Source organism: Saccostrea echinata, unplaced genomic scaffold (assembly GCF_033153115.1).
Source record: "Saccostrea echinata isolate AGI-Se365-2 ecotype Australia unplaced genomic scaffold, CSIRO_AGI_Sech_v1 ptg000005l, whole genome shotgun sequence".
Classification (NCBI taxonomy): domain Eukaryota; kingdom Metazoa; phylum Mollusca; class Bivalvia; order Ostreida; family Ostreidae; genus Saccostrea; species Saccostrea echinata.
In genome coordinates, this window is record NW_026889754.1 from 4,108,641 (window position 1) to 4,121,935 (window position 13,295).

The 13,295-nt window shown below is 38.5% G+C and overlaps 2 protein-coding genes across 2 annotated transcripts; one reads left to right on the forward strand and one right to left on the reverse strand.

Moving 5' to 3' along the window:
- Window positions 1–2,584: 2,584 nt before the first annotated feature.
- Window positions 2,585–8,134, forward strand: LOC133179539 (uncharacterized). The gene has a single exon (XM_061314272.1). It carries the CDS (start codon window positions 2,585–2,587, stop codon window positions 8,132–8,134), a length of 5,550 nt encoding a protein of 1,849 aa, XP_061170256.1.
- Window positions 8,135–10,955: 2,821 nt separating this feature from the next.
- Window positions 10,956–12,893, reverse strand: LOC133179540 (uncharacterized). The gene has a single exon (XM_061314273.1). The coding sequence runs from the start codon at window positions 12,891–12,893 to the stop codon at window positions 10,956–10,958; it is 1,938 nt and encodes a 645-aa protein (XP_061170257.1).
- Window positions 12,894–13,295: the final 402 nt, after the last annotated feature.

The window sequence follows — 13,295 nt, forward strand, 5'->3', positions numbered from 1 at the left end:
CAAGAACCCATTGCTAAAAAAAGGTACATAGCTTACATGACATTGAAGAAAAAACAGAATGTCATTGTTGAAGATATGGGGCTGGTTTTGTATACGCATTGCTCTTACTTAGGTGCAAGCCCTGATGGCTTAGTGAAGTTTGAAACACACAAATATCTTTTGGAAGTAAAGTGTCCTTTTAAATGGAGACAGTGTACTATTTTAGAAGCGTGCAAGGATAAAACATTTTGTTGTTATATTGATGATACCAATACAATTCAGTTAAAGAAAAGTCATAAATATTATACCCAGGTGCAGGGTCAAATGGGTGTATTTCAAATGGAGAGATGTGATTTTGTTATTTATACGATCAAAGACTTTTTAGTCATTCCCATCCAATTTGACAACTCTTTTTGGGAATCATTACTCATAAAGCTAAATAAATTTTATATTGAAGAGCTCTTTCCAAAATTGAAAAACTAAGACGAAGTTTTATGAGCCTTCGAATTGCATCATTTTGTGTAAAATGATAAATCATAGTGTATGCATATATCCAGTGTTTGATTTCCTTTAATATCATGTGTCATTTGACAATATTGACATTGGTGAACCACGTTTTCATCCTTAATGACAAAGCATGAGTGTAACTTCAATAACTGGTGATGAGAGAGTTTACAGTTTTAGTACACTTATCTTCTTTGTATAATTGTTTAAAGATCTGTTTTACATCAGATATACAATGCATATACATTATTCACTGTATTTCTGTAAATATTAATTACTTATATATACCATACTTTTAAATGTATAAAATTGTTAAAGCTGAACACTACTCATAAATAAATACAAGCACACTGTTATAAAACCTGTATATTTGATGTTACTTTTCCCCTGGCTTAAAATAAGTGCATAAAGTTTGATAATTCCATCCTGACAGAATAACATGGCAATGCAAAGTGTGTGTCCACACAGGTGAGACATGCGCAGCAAAGAACTCTAAACTGTTTAAAGAGGTCTGGACTTGTGCAAGGGGTTAATTGTAGGGATAGTGTAATTATCAAGCACTGGTCAAGGAGAATTTGATAACAGAAAATTGCATGTCAAATTAGAGAGAAATTAATGAGATTAGTGTGAGGAGCTAACTGGTAGAGCATCTCTGATCAAGCAGGTGTTATCTATATCTCTTGGGAACTGGGCAAAAAGAATCAGCCCTGTTGGATTAAATAGTTGGCTATCCTAACTTTTAAAATGAATTTAGTGAAAAGTAATTAAAACTTATTTGATATTGTATAATAAATTAATTTGATATTGTGTAATAAACTAATATGATATTGTATAATATAATTAAAACTGATTATACTTGGGGGGGGGGGGGGTATTGGAATCAGCATGCCTGCTGTCTGTATGAATTGCAGTTTAAAACCAGTCTGACATTAAATCTAAAAAAAAAAAAATCAAGTGCATGTATTTAAAAAAATGTTTTAATTATGGTAGAGAGTCCCTGCAAATCTAAGAGTAATGCAGGAACCTTATTAAAAATGTTACATCAAGATTACACACGTTTTTTTTTTCTTTTTATAAATCTTTGTAACAAATTAAAAAAAATCTTTATTTTCAAATTTAATATCAGAATGACATAAATATGCATTTTTATTGCACTACAAAGCAGATAGTATGTATAGATTCATTCATCCCTTGGGAGTAGTGAGTGGACATGCATCCAGTTAAAGATTAATTAATGAGTTCAGTGTAGGAAGGCTAGCTGTCTCAATCATCTGATCATTTCTGTTAGAGGATCTCTGATCAATCAGCTCTTATCTGTATCCTTTGGGAATTAGACAGAACTGCTTGTTAGTTTATAGCATATGTCATTTGATGGCCAGCCTTTTATTTTAGCCTTTTATTTTTAATTTTAATTTGATATAAATTAAGTTGTTAAGACTTAATTGATATTGTTTAATATGATATTTTTATTTAATTTTTTGAAAATATCAACTAATTCAGAGCATCATGTCTCACAAATCTGAAAGCTGGAAGGGGGGGGGGGAGGGCTGCAGATGGGCATTTGTCAAGCTCTAACACAGCCATTTGAGGATCTATGATGTAATATTTGTTATTGTAGTGGCGCCGGAATTGATTCCGGAGTTGGTTTGATTAATAGTTTGTTTACAGTTTGTTCCGGCATAAACCATGCTTGTTTTTTCCTACAAAAATTGATTTGTATTTTGGTGTTTGTGCCCCAAAAGAGTAAGTACACTGTGTATAGTTATCATTTGTCATGTAATTAATTATAAAACATAATGCTTTCATGTTGTTAGTGATGCTCATGCCTGTTTTCATGATTTGAAATGTGCGTTGATATTTTGTTCGAGTATGGCGTGCCGTGAATGTCATTATTTCGATGTTTTGATATTAAGCGATTATAATGTGTTAATCTTATACTGTCTTGTGAGATTATATTATGTAATTAATGTTGTCCCCACATGTATGTTTCAGTTTCCACCCTCGGTGAGAGAGGTTTGTAAGTTTGACCAATAAACTTGCGTCGTGAACACACTTACAGTGGAAATCTTGGGCACAGCTTTCTTCACTCTCTCTTTTCACTATGGCTGATGGATCTACTAAAGAGGTTTCAAATCCTGAGAAGACCCACGACTTACGGAAAGACAGAGAGCTCACTGAATTTGGATCTGAACAATATATTCAGACTGTTATATCATATTCAAAGAGGCTATCACAGTCCCAAGGCGAAATTGATAACATTTGTGAGTTTGTCGCAAAAAATCCAGTACATCTTAGAGATGTGAACAGCATCATAAACAAATTGGAACAACATATCAGTGAGTTCGCGAAATTATGTTCCAAATTCTCTACTTACCTGAGTACCCTAAGAACATCAGACAGTATTCAAGAGAATGCTAAGTGGAAAGCAGTTTTGGATAGTACAAAGACTAAAGTACATGATGTTATCAAGCGTATTAAGGTTCCAAGAAAGTCTTTTTCTATGACAATGTCTGGGCGACTCAGTCAGCACTCCAAATTATCAACCTTTCTCTCACAGGAAGGCACAAAACAACTAGGTCAAGCTGTGTTGAAACATTCAGAACGCCTCTCTACAGCCAAGGCTCGCCTCAAGTTTGCAGCAGAAGAAGCCGCACTTCTCAAACAGGAAGCAGAGCTCAACGCAAACAAGATGATTCTTAGCACAAAACGTGAAGTTGAAGAAGCCAAATGTAATCTTGAAGCGTTATACGATATGTCAGATCTGGGAGGAAGCTATGTTCCACCATCCGTAGTCGAAGACAATCCATTCGAAGCTGAAATAGGACTTCAGCGCACAGAAGCTTACGTTGACTCGCAACAAGGTGATACGAGTTCCCCAAGTCAAGACCATCCTCCTGCCGAGGATGGAAGTGAATCTAGATTACCCCAGAGGCAGTTGGACATTGAAACAGAACATTTTAACCCCCAAGTCAACACAGCAGAACCAACATCATATTTTGGTCCCTCTGCGAACAGTGTCCAAGCAAACATCCCGAATACTACACAGTTCAATCAGCAAACACCTCAGATTGGGCATACTGACATGAACACATGCTCAGAGTTTGCTAAAGTCTTTGCCAAGAAGGACTTAGTTTCAAAGATACACATCTTTGACGACAATCCAGAGAACTTTTCATCATGGAAAGCCTCATTCAAAAATGCAGTGAAGGAACTAAGTCTCACACCCATGGAGGAGATGGACTTGTTAGTGCAGTGGCTTGGAAACACCTCATCAGCGACCCAGGCAAAGAGCATCAGAAATGCTAATGCATCAAATCCAGACCGTGGGTTACAGCGTATATGGGATCGTCTTCATGACCGCTTTGCCAATCCAGAGGTTGTTGAGTCCGCCATCAAGAGAAAACTCGCCAAGTTCCCTAAGCTAGGAAACAAAGACAATACAAAGTTATATGAACTCTTTGACATTGTGTCAGAAATTGACTCTTTAAAGGAAAACCCTGTCTACTCAACATTGCTCGCTTACTTCGATTCATCATCAGGTGTGAATCCCACTGTGGCCAAGTTACCTCATTACATCCAAGAGAAATGGGTGACGGAAGCAACAAACTACAAGTTGAGAACCGGACATTCATATCCCACATTTCCTGTGTTCGTGGCATTCTTGGAAAAGATCACAAGTATGAAGAATGACCCCAGTCTACAGTTTGACACCTTACATGACGCTAACAGAAGTGAACAGCAGAAAGTGTACCCAGTAAAGCTGCAAGGCCGTAAGAGCAACCCTACTGTGACTGCATTTAAAACACAAGTACAGAGCTCTGGAACTTTATTTAAAGACATTGCTTCTACGTTGGACAGGTGCCCTATTCATGAAAACTCTAAACATACACTAAATGAGTGTCGTTCATTCCGCGCCCGACCATTAGATGAGCGGAACACATTCATAAAGGAAAAGGGCTACTGCTTTCGTTGCTGCGGGCCAAAGAAGCACATAAGGTCAAAGTGTAATGAGCCTGTCCTATGTTCTGTTTGTAAAGGCTCTGATCACCCATCAGCCTTGCACAAAGATCCTGATATCACCTCAATGGCTGTGGAAACCCATGAGGGGGAGAGGCTACCAGTTGTTAGTTCCAGCTGCACTCAGATCTGTGGGAAGCCATTCAATACCAGCAAGTCATGTGCAAAGATCGTGAAAGCCCTTGTGTATCCAAAGCAGGAACGTGACCTTGCTAGATATATCTACTGCATCATTGATGATCAAAGCAGCAACACTCTCGCCACCTCCAAGTTCTTTGATTGTTTCCATGAATATGGTCCAGACCACCTGTACACACTGAAATCATGTTCCGGTGAATCTGTGAACAGTGGACGTAAAGCATGTGGATATGTGATAGAGTCCTGTGATCGATCACAAGTGTTTAGACTACCAGATATCATAGAGTGCAATGAGATTCCACAGAATCGCAGTGAGATACCATCTCCAGAAGTTGCAGCTAGCTACCCCCATCTCAGTGATATTACTGACTACATACCTACCATTGATGATAACATTTCGATTGAACTACTCATTGGTCGTGACCTTATTGACACTCATATAGTACTTGACCAACGTGTTGGCGTTCCTCTAGGCCAGAGACTACCCCTTGGATGGGTCCTGATTGGAAATTCCTGTCTCGGAACAGTTCACGAACAGACAGTTGTCACCGTCAACAAGACTGCCATACTTGCCAATGGTAGACCAACCTATCTAGAGCCCTGTGACAGTTCCTTTTGTGTGAAAGATGACCCAGTGTTTAAGCAAACAGCATATGATGAATGTGAAGGGCTGTCATTAGAAGACCAGGCCTTCTTGGATATCATGGACTCAGGATTCATAATGTCTGAGTGTGGTAAATGGACAGCGCCTCTACCATTTCGGACCTGTAGACCCATTCTACACAACAATCGAGAAGCTGCAATGAAACGAGCTATTTCATTCAAGAACAGTCTTATACACAACCCAACCAAGGCAGCACACGTCTGTGAGTTTATGCAGAAGATACTTGATAGACAACATGCTGAACCTGTTCCCGTAACAACCAATGGCACAGAGAAATGGTACATGCCACTATTCAGTGTCTATCATCCCAAGAAGCCCAACAGCGTAAGGGTAGTCTTCGATTCTTCTGCCAAGTATCATGGGTATTCCCTCAATGACGTTCTACTGAAAGGACCTCCTCTCTACAACAGTCTTCTGGGGATCCTACTCCGATTTCGGAAGGAAGCAGTTGCTGTTACCGCGGACGTTGAACAAATGTTCCACAACTTTTTCGTTACCCCAGGACATAGAAGTTATCTTAGGTTCCTCTGGCATGAAGACAACGACATCTCTAAACCGTTAATAGATTATCATATGAACGTTCACGTTTTTGGGAACAGCCCGTCGCCAGCTGTATCCACCTACGGGCTGCGCAAGGCAGTAGAGAAAGCAGAGACAGATGTTCAGGACTTCATTTACAGGAATTTCTATGTCGACGATGGTTTGATTTCCTGCCGTACATCTGAAGAAGCCATTGACCTGCTTGTTCGTACACAACGTGTCCTACATGACAATGGGAAACTTAGGTTACACAAGTTTGCATCCAATAACAGAGAGGTGTTGGACTCATTTCCACAGAGTGAGCTGGCTAAGGATCTCTGTAACCTTGATCTTTGTAATGACACATTACCAATGCAGAGAAGTTCGGGACTCTCTTGGGACATTGAAACTGATCAATTCACATTTCGCACATGTAAAGACAAGAAACCATTCACCAGACGTGGAATATTGTCTGTGATTAACGGACTTTACGACCCCATAGGCTTTGCTGTTCCAGTCGTTTTGAAAGGGAAGCTTTTGATGAAAGAAATTCTGTCCAGTACAACCTCCTTAGATTGGGATGACCCACTTCCTGAAGTGTTTAAAAACCCATGGGATGACTGGGTACAATCCTTAACTCAACTAGAACAAGTGTGCATTTGTAGACAGTACTCGGATCACTCATATACAGATTCCAATGTTCGTCTTGTGCATGTATTCTGTGATGCATCGAAAGACGCGATCGGTGCTGTTGCATATCTACAGCTCTTTGGACCTGTTGCTTCAGAGCCTACACTCAGTTTTCTGCTTGGAAAGGGAAAACTTGCACCTAATGGCGGCAACACCATTCCTCGGATGGAACTATGTGCTGCAGTTCTCGGAGTCGAAGTAGCAGACATAATCAAGGAACAACTTGGTATTCCATCAGAGTGCTTTAGATACTATACGGACAGCCAGATTGTCTTGGGTTATCTAACAAACACTACTCGCAGATTCTACGTTTATGTGTTAAACAGAGTGAAGCGTGTTCATTCATCTTCATCTCCGAGACAATGGACGCACGTTCCCACAGAGCAGAATCCAGCTGATCTGGCTACGAGATCAGTCTGTGCTACTCAACATTCAAACAGTATGTGGTTGATTGGACCTCCATGTGAGACCCTGACAAAAACATTTTCAGAACCACCCTTATGTTATCCGTTAGTGGAACCAAACAACGACTGTGAGATTAGACCTGAAGTCACATGCAACAAAGTTCAGATGGATGATGTGAAACCTTTTAACCATAAGATCGGATCAGAAAGATTCTTAAAATTCTCAACATGGGAATCTCTTGTTCGAGGAGTCAAGATCCTGAAGCAATTCATATATAAATCAGTGAAACACAGTGACATTGACTCTAGTGAAGCATATGAACATGCAGAACTTTATGTGATACAGACATGCCAGGGAGAAGCATATGATGATGCAATAAGATGTATCAAAGGTGGACGTCCCCTGCCGAACGGACACTCACTTATGGCCTTATCGCCATTTATTGACCAACATGGCATACTCCGCGTGGGAGGTAGACTTGACAAAAACAGACAAGGAGATGACAATCTTCACCCTGTGCTCATGCCCAAGAACCATTATGTCACCAGGCTGCTCGTGCGCAAATTCCACCACCAAGTGCTACATCAGGGACGACTGTTGACGGAAGGTGCACTTCGTTCTGGAGGATTCTGGGTAGTAGGTGCCAAAAATCTCATAAGATCAGAGATCAAATCCTGTGTCACATGTCGCAAGTTGAGAGGAAGTTTTGGTTGGCAGAAGATGGCAGATCTACCTGAGGACAGGATACAGCCTGCTCCACCTTTTCCTTATGTAGGTGTAGACACCTTCGGTCCCTGGACAACCACGCAACGACGGACCAGAGGGGGAACTGTGAATCAGAAGAGATGGGCTTTGATGTTTACATGCCTCGTTTCACGAGCAGTTCATTTGGAAGCCATTGAAGAATTGTCCACAGCTTCATTTATTAATGCATTACGCAAGTTCGTGGCCTTAAGAGGCCCTGTTATACAGTTTCGATCAGATCGCGGGACAAACTTCATTGGGGCAGTGCATGAACTAAAAATTCCCTCTGACCTGGTGGAAAACCCAGTATCAAAAAAGTATCTCGAGGAGAACAAGATCATGTGGGTGTTCAATCCTCCCCATGCCTCCCACTTTGGCGGGGCATGGGAAAGAATGATAGGTGCTTCAAGGAAGATACTGGACAGCTTACTCTTGAACCATAAGTCAATATACATAGATGCATCTTGTCTATAATATATCATTATCAATATGTTATCTATGAGAACTAGATGTATGTATAAATGACGCAGCTATGTTAAGGCTTCCCGAAGCTCTAAAATGCGCTCAAAACATAATATGTCATTGCGAGGTCGGTTTTAGTTTTAATTTATAAGTATTGAACTTAAGTACTCCCAATTTATATAGAGGGTTTCCTCGGCTATATATTAACATATTTGTTATGATATCACATGACTTTGTGGATCACGTGACGATCATTTATAATTTTTTGAGAAATTCAACTTATCTACAAATTTGAGGGTATTTTCCACACAATATCGTAATCTGTATTAAAACATTTTTCCCAAGCAAGATTCAGTTAGAGAATAACCTTTTCTCACAGATTTCCACAAAAATTCTCAGATTAATTCTCATTAATCACCTGCGCCATGCTCTTTTATACACACAAAATAAATTCTACCTCCAACCACGGGTATAAAACAGAGTACATTTCAAAAGTATATTTTTCATAAGCATTTCGAACTTGCTGAATTTCAATCAAGGGTAGGTAAGCGGTGTATTTTTAAAATATTCGGACATATAATACTTAAAAAACCTTTAACGACCCGTGAATTTTGTAATAGCTATCTAGCATTTTACATACAGTTTGAAATAAAGTGTAAAGTTCATGACACTCTCCGTCATAACACCTCAAATTTGCAGTGACTTGACGTCATTTTCCATTATGACGTCATATTTGGTAGTTCAGAGATGTGAAGGCACAGAGTGCACTGGGATATTCTACGGGAAGCCAAAACATACCTGCGGATGCATTAATAGGATTGATTTGATGTGATATAATATTGTTGTTTTATTATATTTCAGGGCTATCTTTTCATATTGCTCACTGTGTCAATAAAATTAGACCTGAACCCTGACAGAGGCGTGCTTGTTTATTTATACACAACCCCCCGTTTCAATTTGGCGCCCATGTTGGGACAGAGTGAGGTACAGCAGGGAATGGAGAGAGGACTGGAAATCGTGTACACCATGGTATTCCAAGGAGATGTAACTCACGACTGGTACTTTGAATAAACAGCTATCCGTGCACAACACTTCAGAGTGAACACTGGACAGTGTATGTGATCCCACTGATTCGCGCTTGACTGATCAGAACATTTACACTAGTGTGTTTGTGATATCAGCTGATAGTGACAGTGTAATGATCGCAGCAGCATGCATGCTTCATCGGCCTGATTGGTGCACCGGGACCAAAGACAGTAGTAGATAAGATTTTCTTTAGATAAGATTTTTCAGTTTGATACATGCATGTTTTATATTTATTTTTGAGGTAGCTAGCTAGCCTATATATAGAAACACGTGTTTATTGATCATGACCTGTCTGTCCGTCTGTCATCGTAGTTAGCCTGGGTTATATTTGTATATTCTGTGCACATTTTTATTTGAATTGATCACTGGACTGAAAGCAGGAGTGCCAGGATGGGTAAGTGGTAAAATTAACAGTGCACATTAGCCTTATACCCTTTAACCTACCAGATATTAATAACTACAATATTTAAATGCTATACCTTTTGACATTTTTATCTGTTTACGGACAAGACATAATTGTTTTAGTACGTAGTATTTTATAGCAGGTGGTCAATAAGTTGAGTGGAGGTTTGACTTTCATTTATTGTCAGTGGTATTTTGTGCTGTTTGTTTATTCATGTGGTGTCTGTAGTGTATAGTGGTTTAAATCACTAGATATAGTTCAAACAGACCTTCGAAAACCCGAAATTTCCCATTGTCCTGTATTTATAAATCTTTTCAACTGGCGATTTAGACACAGGAACAACTGATAAAGTAAAGCCTCGGTTTGAATTATCTGATGAGACACCATTCAAGCAGAAATACCGGAGAATACCACTAGCTATGATAGAGGAAGTGCGATACCATATCAAGGATCTCTTAGCTGCTGGGATAATTAGGTCATCTCATTCTCCTTTCTCATCAAATGTAGTCTTAGTCCGTAAAAGCGATGGTTCACTACGCCTTTGCATTGATTATAGACAACTTAACTCTCGGACCATAAAGGACAATTATGCATAACCAAGGATCGAGGAAATTTTTGGATTCTCTCTCTCTGGTAATACCTACTTCAGCGTCCTCGACATGAAGTCCGGCTACCATCAGTTCGAGATTGAGGAACATCATGAAGAGAGAACCGCATTCACAGCAGGACCTTTAGGGTTCTATGAATTCAACAAGATGAGTTTCGGTTTAGCGAACGCCCCAGCCACGTACCAGCGGCTACACGAAGAATTTTTACGCGACCTACATCTGAAAATTTGTTTTATTTATTTGGATGATTTAATTATTTTTTTCCTTCTTTCAGACAACATCTCGACCGACTTCAACAACTCCTTTATATCCCTAGCCCTACCTTTAAACTTGTACACCTGTATATAGATAATTAGTTACCTTAGGGCAGGTCAAATATTTGGGAGTTTTATTGGTTTTCATCGGTAGTCTGTTTATGAAGAAATCAACGGAATAAAAACGTACATAAATACATACCTTATTAGACTGATTTTTTTTATGTAAAACAATTTTATTTTCACATTACTTTTATATAATATTATTTTTAATAACATTTCAAAAAGGTGGCTCCAATCAGCCACGTACCTCCGATCACTTGACTCTACACTAATTTAGTGTTTCGGCGGTGTGAAACGAGGTATATTTATATAAATTAATTTTATAATGAAGAAATAATTTTCTTCCTACTGCTGCAAATCCGCCTCATCAGGAGTCTATTTGCATTATGCATTTATGCATCTACACATAAACAATAAGATTATTTAAATGTTGAGGAGGTGAGAATGTAACCCAGGTTTTTCTTGCGTTTGTAGGACCCAATAGATAATTCAGAGAAGACTTTTTGACAGTCTTCATCCTTTGCAAGGATATGCCAATATTTTATCAGTTTTCTTTTTGAATGTCGTATACAGGGGTTGTACTTTGTGACAAAAACAAGAGGAATTCCTCTTTTCCTGATGCTACTTTTACTTTGCAGGGTTTTTTCTCTGCTATAATTAGCGAGTACATTTTGCATGTTAGATTTGATTTCAATTTTATCATATCCTCTCTTTAAGAGATTAACCTCAAACTCAGGCAGAATTTTAAGCAAGGTGATTTTATTGCTTGTATTTCTCATATGGCGTATTGTTTCACCTTTGCTAAATCCTTTAAAAACAGAGGAATTATGTGCACTGTTGCGTTCCAAATATTGGAATGTATTTGTTGGTTTAATGTAGGTTTTAAAATCCAGAATTTGACTGGTTTTATATCTCTTTCCTTTGAACACTGTGGTGTCTAAGAAATTGATTTCTTGTGTAGAAATTTCATATGTGAATTTGAGCAGAGGATGTTGTGAATTAGCTATTTCAAATAGCTCATGGATGTAAGTTTCTAATCCATGAAAAATGATGAATCCGTCGTCGCGATAGCGACCATGATATATTATTTTATTTTTCCCTGTAAATTTATCGATGATTTCATCAGTAATTTGGTGTAGGCGTATGTCGCACACAGATGGGGAACACTTAGAACCCATCGCACATCCTATTGTTTGTTTATACAAAGCAGAGTTGAATTCAAATATATTGTTTTCTAGTACAAGTCGAAGAAGAAAACAAAGATCAGTTGTAGGTGGAGCGGGTATTATACATTCTGCTTTGTTGAAGTTTGTATAGGCCATTTGAACAGCCGTAATTAGCTCCTCGAAATGCATATTGGTGTAGAGCGATGTTACATCATAACTGACCCGTAGGCACTTAGCGTGTGGTCTAAGTTGTTCAACTTTTAGAATGAAGTCTGAACTGTCCCTGATATACGTGCTTAGTGTTTGCACGACGGGAGCCAGAAAGTAATCTACATACTGGCTTATGCGTTCTGTAGGTGAACCTATTTGTGAGATAATAGGTCGACCTGGTGGAATAATTGGTGAATTCCAGCTACCATTGTTTTTAATCTCATTAAAAGTCTCAATATTGAGCTTGTGTATTTTAGGGAGCAAATATAATCTCCCTATCCTCGTGTCTTTAGCTTTCCGTAGAAAGTCATAGATAATATTGTCAAGTACACCCTTAGTGTTCATCTCAGACAATTTTTGTGTGATAATATTTTCGAGATGATTTAGATTGGGATTAGTAATTTTGCAGAAGTATTTGCTATTTAACTGACGTTCACCTTTAAGGATGTAATCAGTTTTTTTAATTACGACGCACATGTTGTTTTTGTCAGCTTTTTTGATGATGATGTCTTTACGACCTTTTAGCCTTCTTCGTGCTTGGCGTTCAGATATGCTTAAATTGTCAGTTGATTTGCGAACTTCCATAGATGACAATTCAAGTCTTGTATTGTCAATATATGTTTGAACTGAATTGTTCATAATTTCAGGTTCAAAACCGCTTTTCATGCGGAAAGGATGTATATTGTTGTCACTATCTGGGTCATGAAACATGTATTTACATTTTAATTTTCTGGCAAATTCATTAAAATCTCTCATTACTTGTTGTTTGACTTGGTGTGAGATAGATGAAGGTACAAATTTTAGACCTTTTGCCAAAAGTAAATACTCCTCATCTGACAATCTGTCAGGTGTGAGATTAAACACATGATCTCGAGCTATTAGTACTTTATTCTTGTGTTCTCTAATTTTTCGAGCTTTAAAATTCATAGCTCTGTTTTTCTTACATTTAGACTTGGCGTTTCGATTGAAACGAGGACCCATTCTGCAAGTGAATGAGTGTAATAATGACAACAGATATTCCTCAAAATGTGGGAGGAGTTATGGGCGATTTCGCTCCAATCAGATTAAAGCAGCCAAGAGACTATTTTGACATGTGGAAGGATAATGAATTAGATACCTTTCATAGTAATCCGTTTTACTAATCCCATAAACAAAAGATATGATTCATAGATTTGCACAAATAAGATGAATGGAATCTTAACTGAGTTTTAGTATAGAATGAAGTCAATTTCAAACAGAGTGCATCTTATTGTGTTAATATGGACGGAATTTTTGTCCTCTTTGCACTTGTTTCCCGTGTTTTTCTCTGGTGTCCTTTGGTTGTCTCTTAGGAAACCGTTCAGTTGGTTTTCTTACCGATCTAATATTCATTTTGAACTCCAT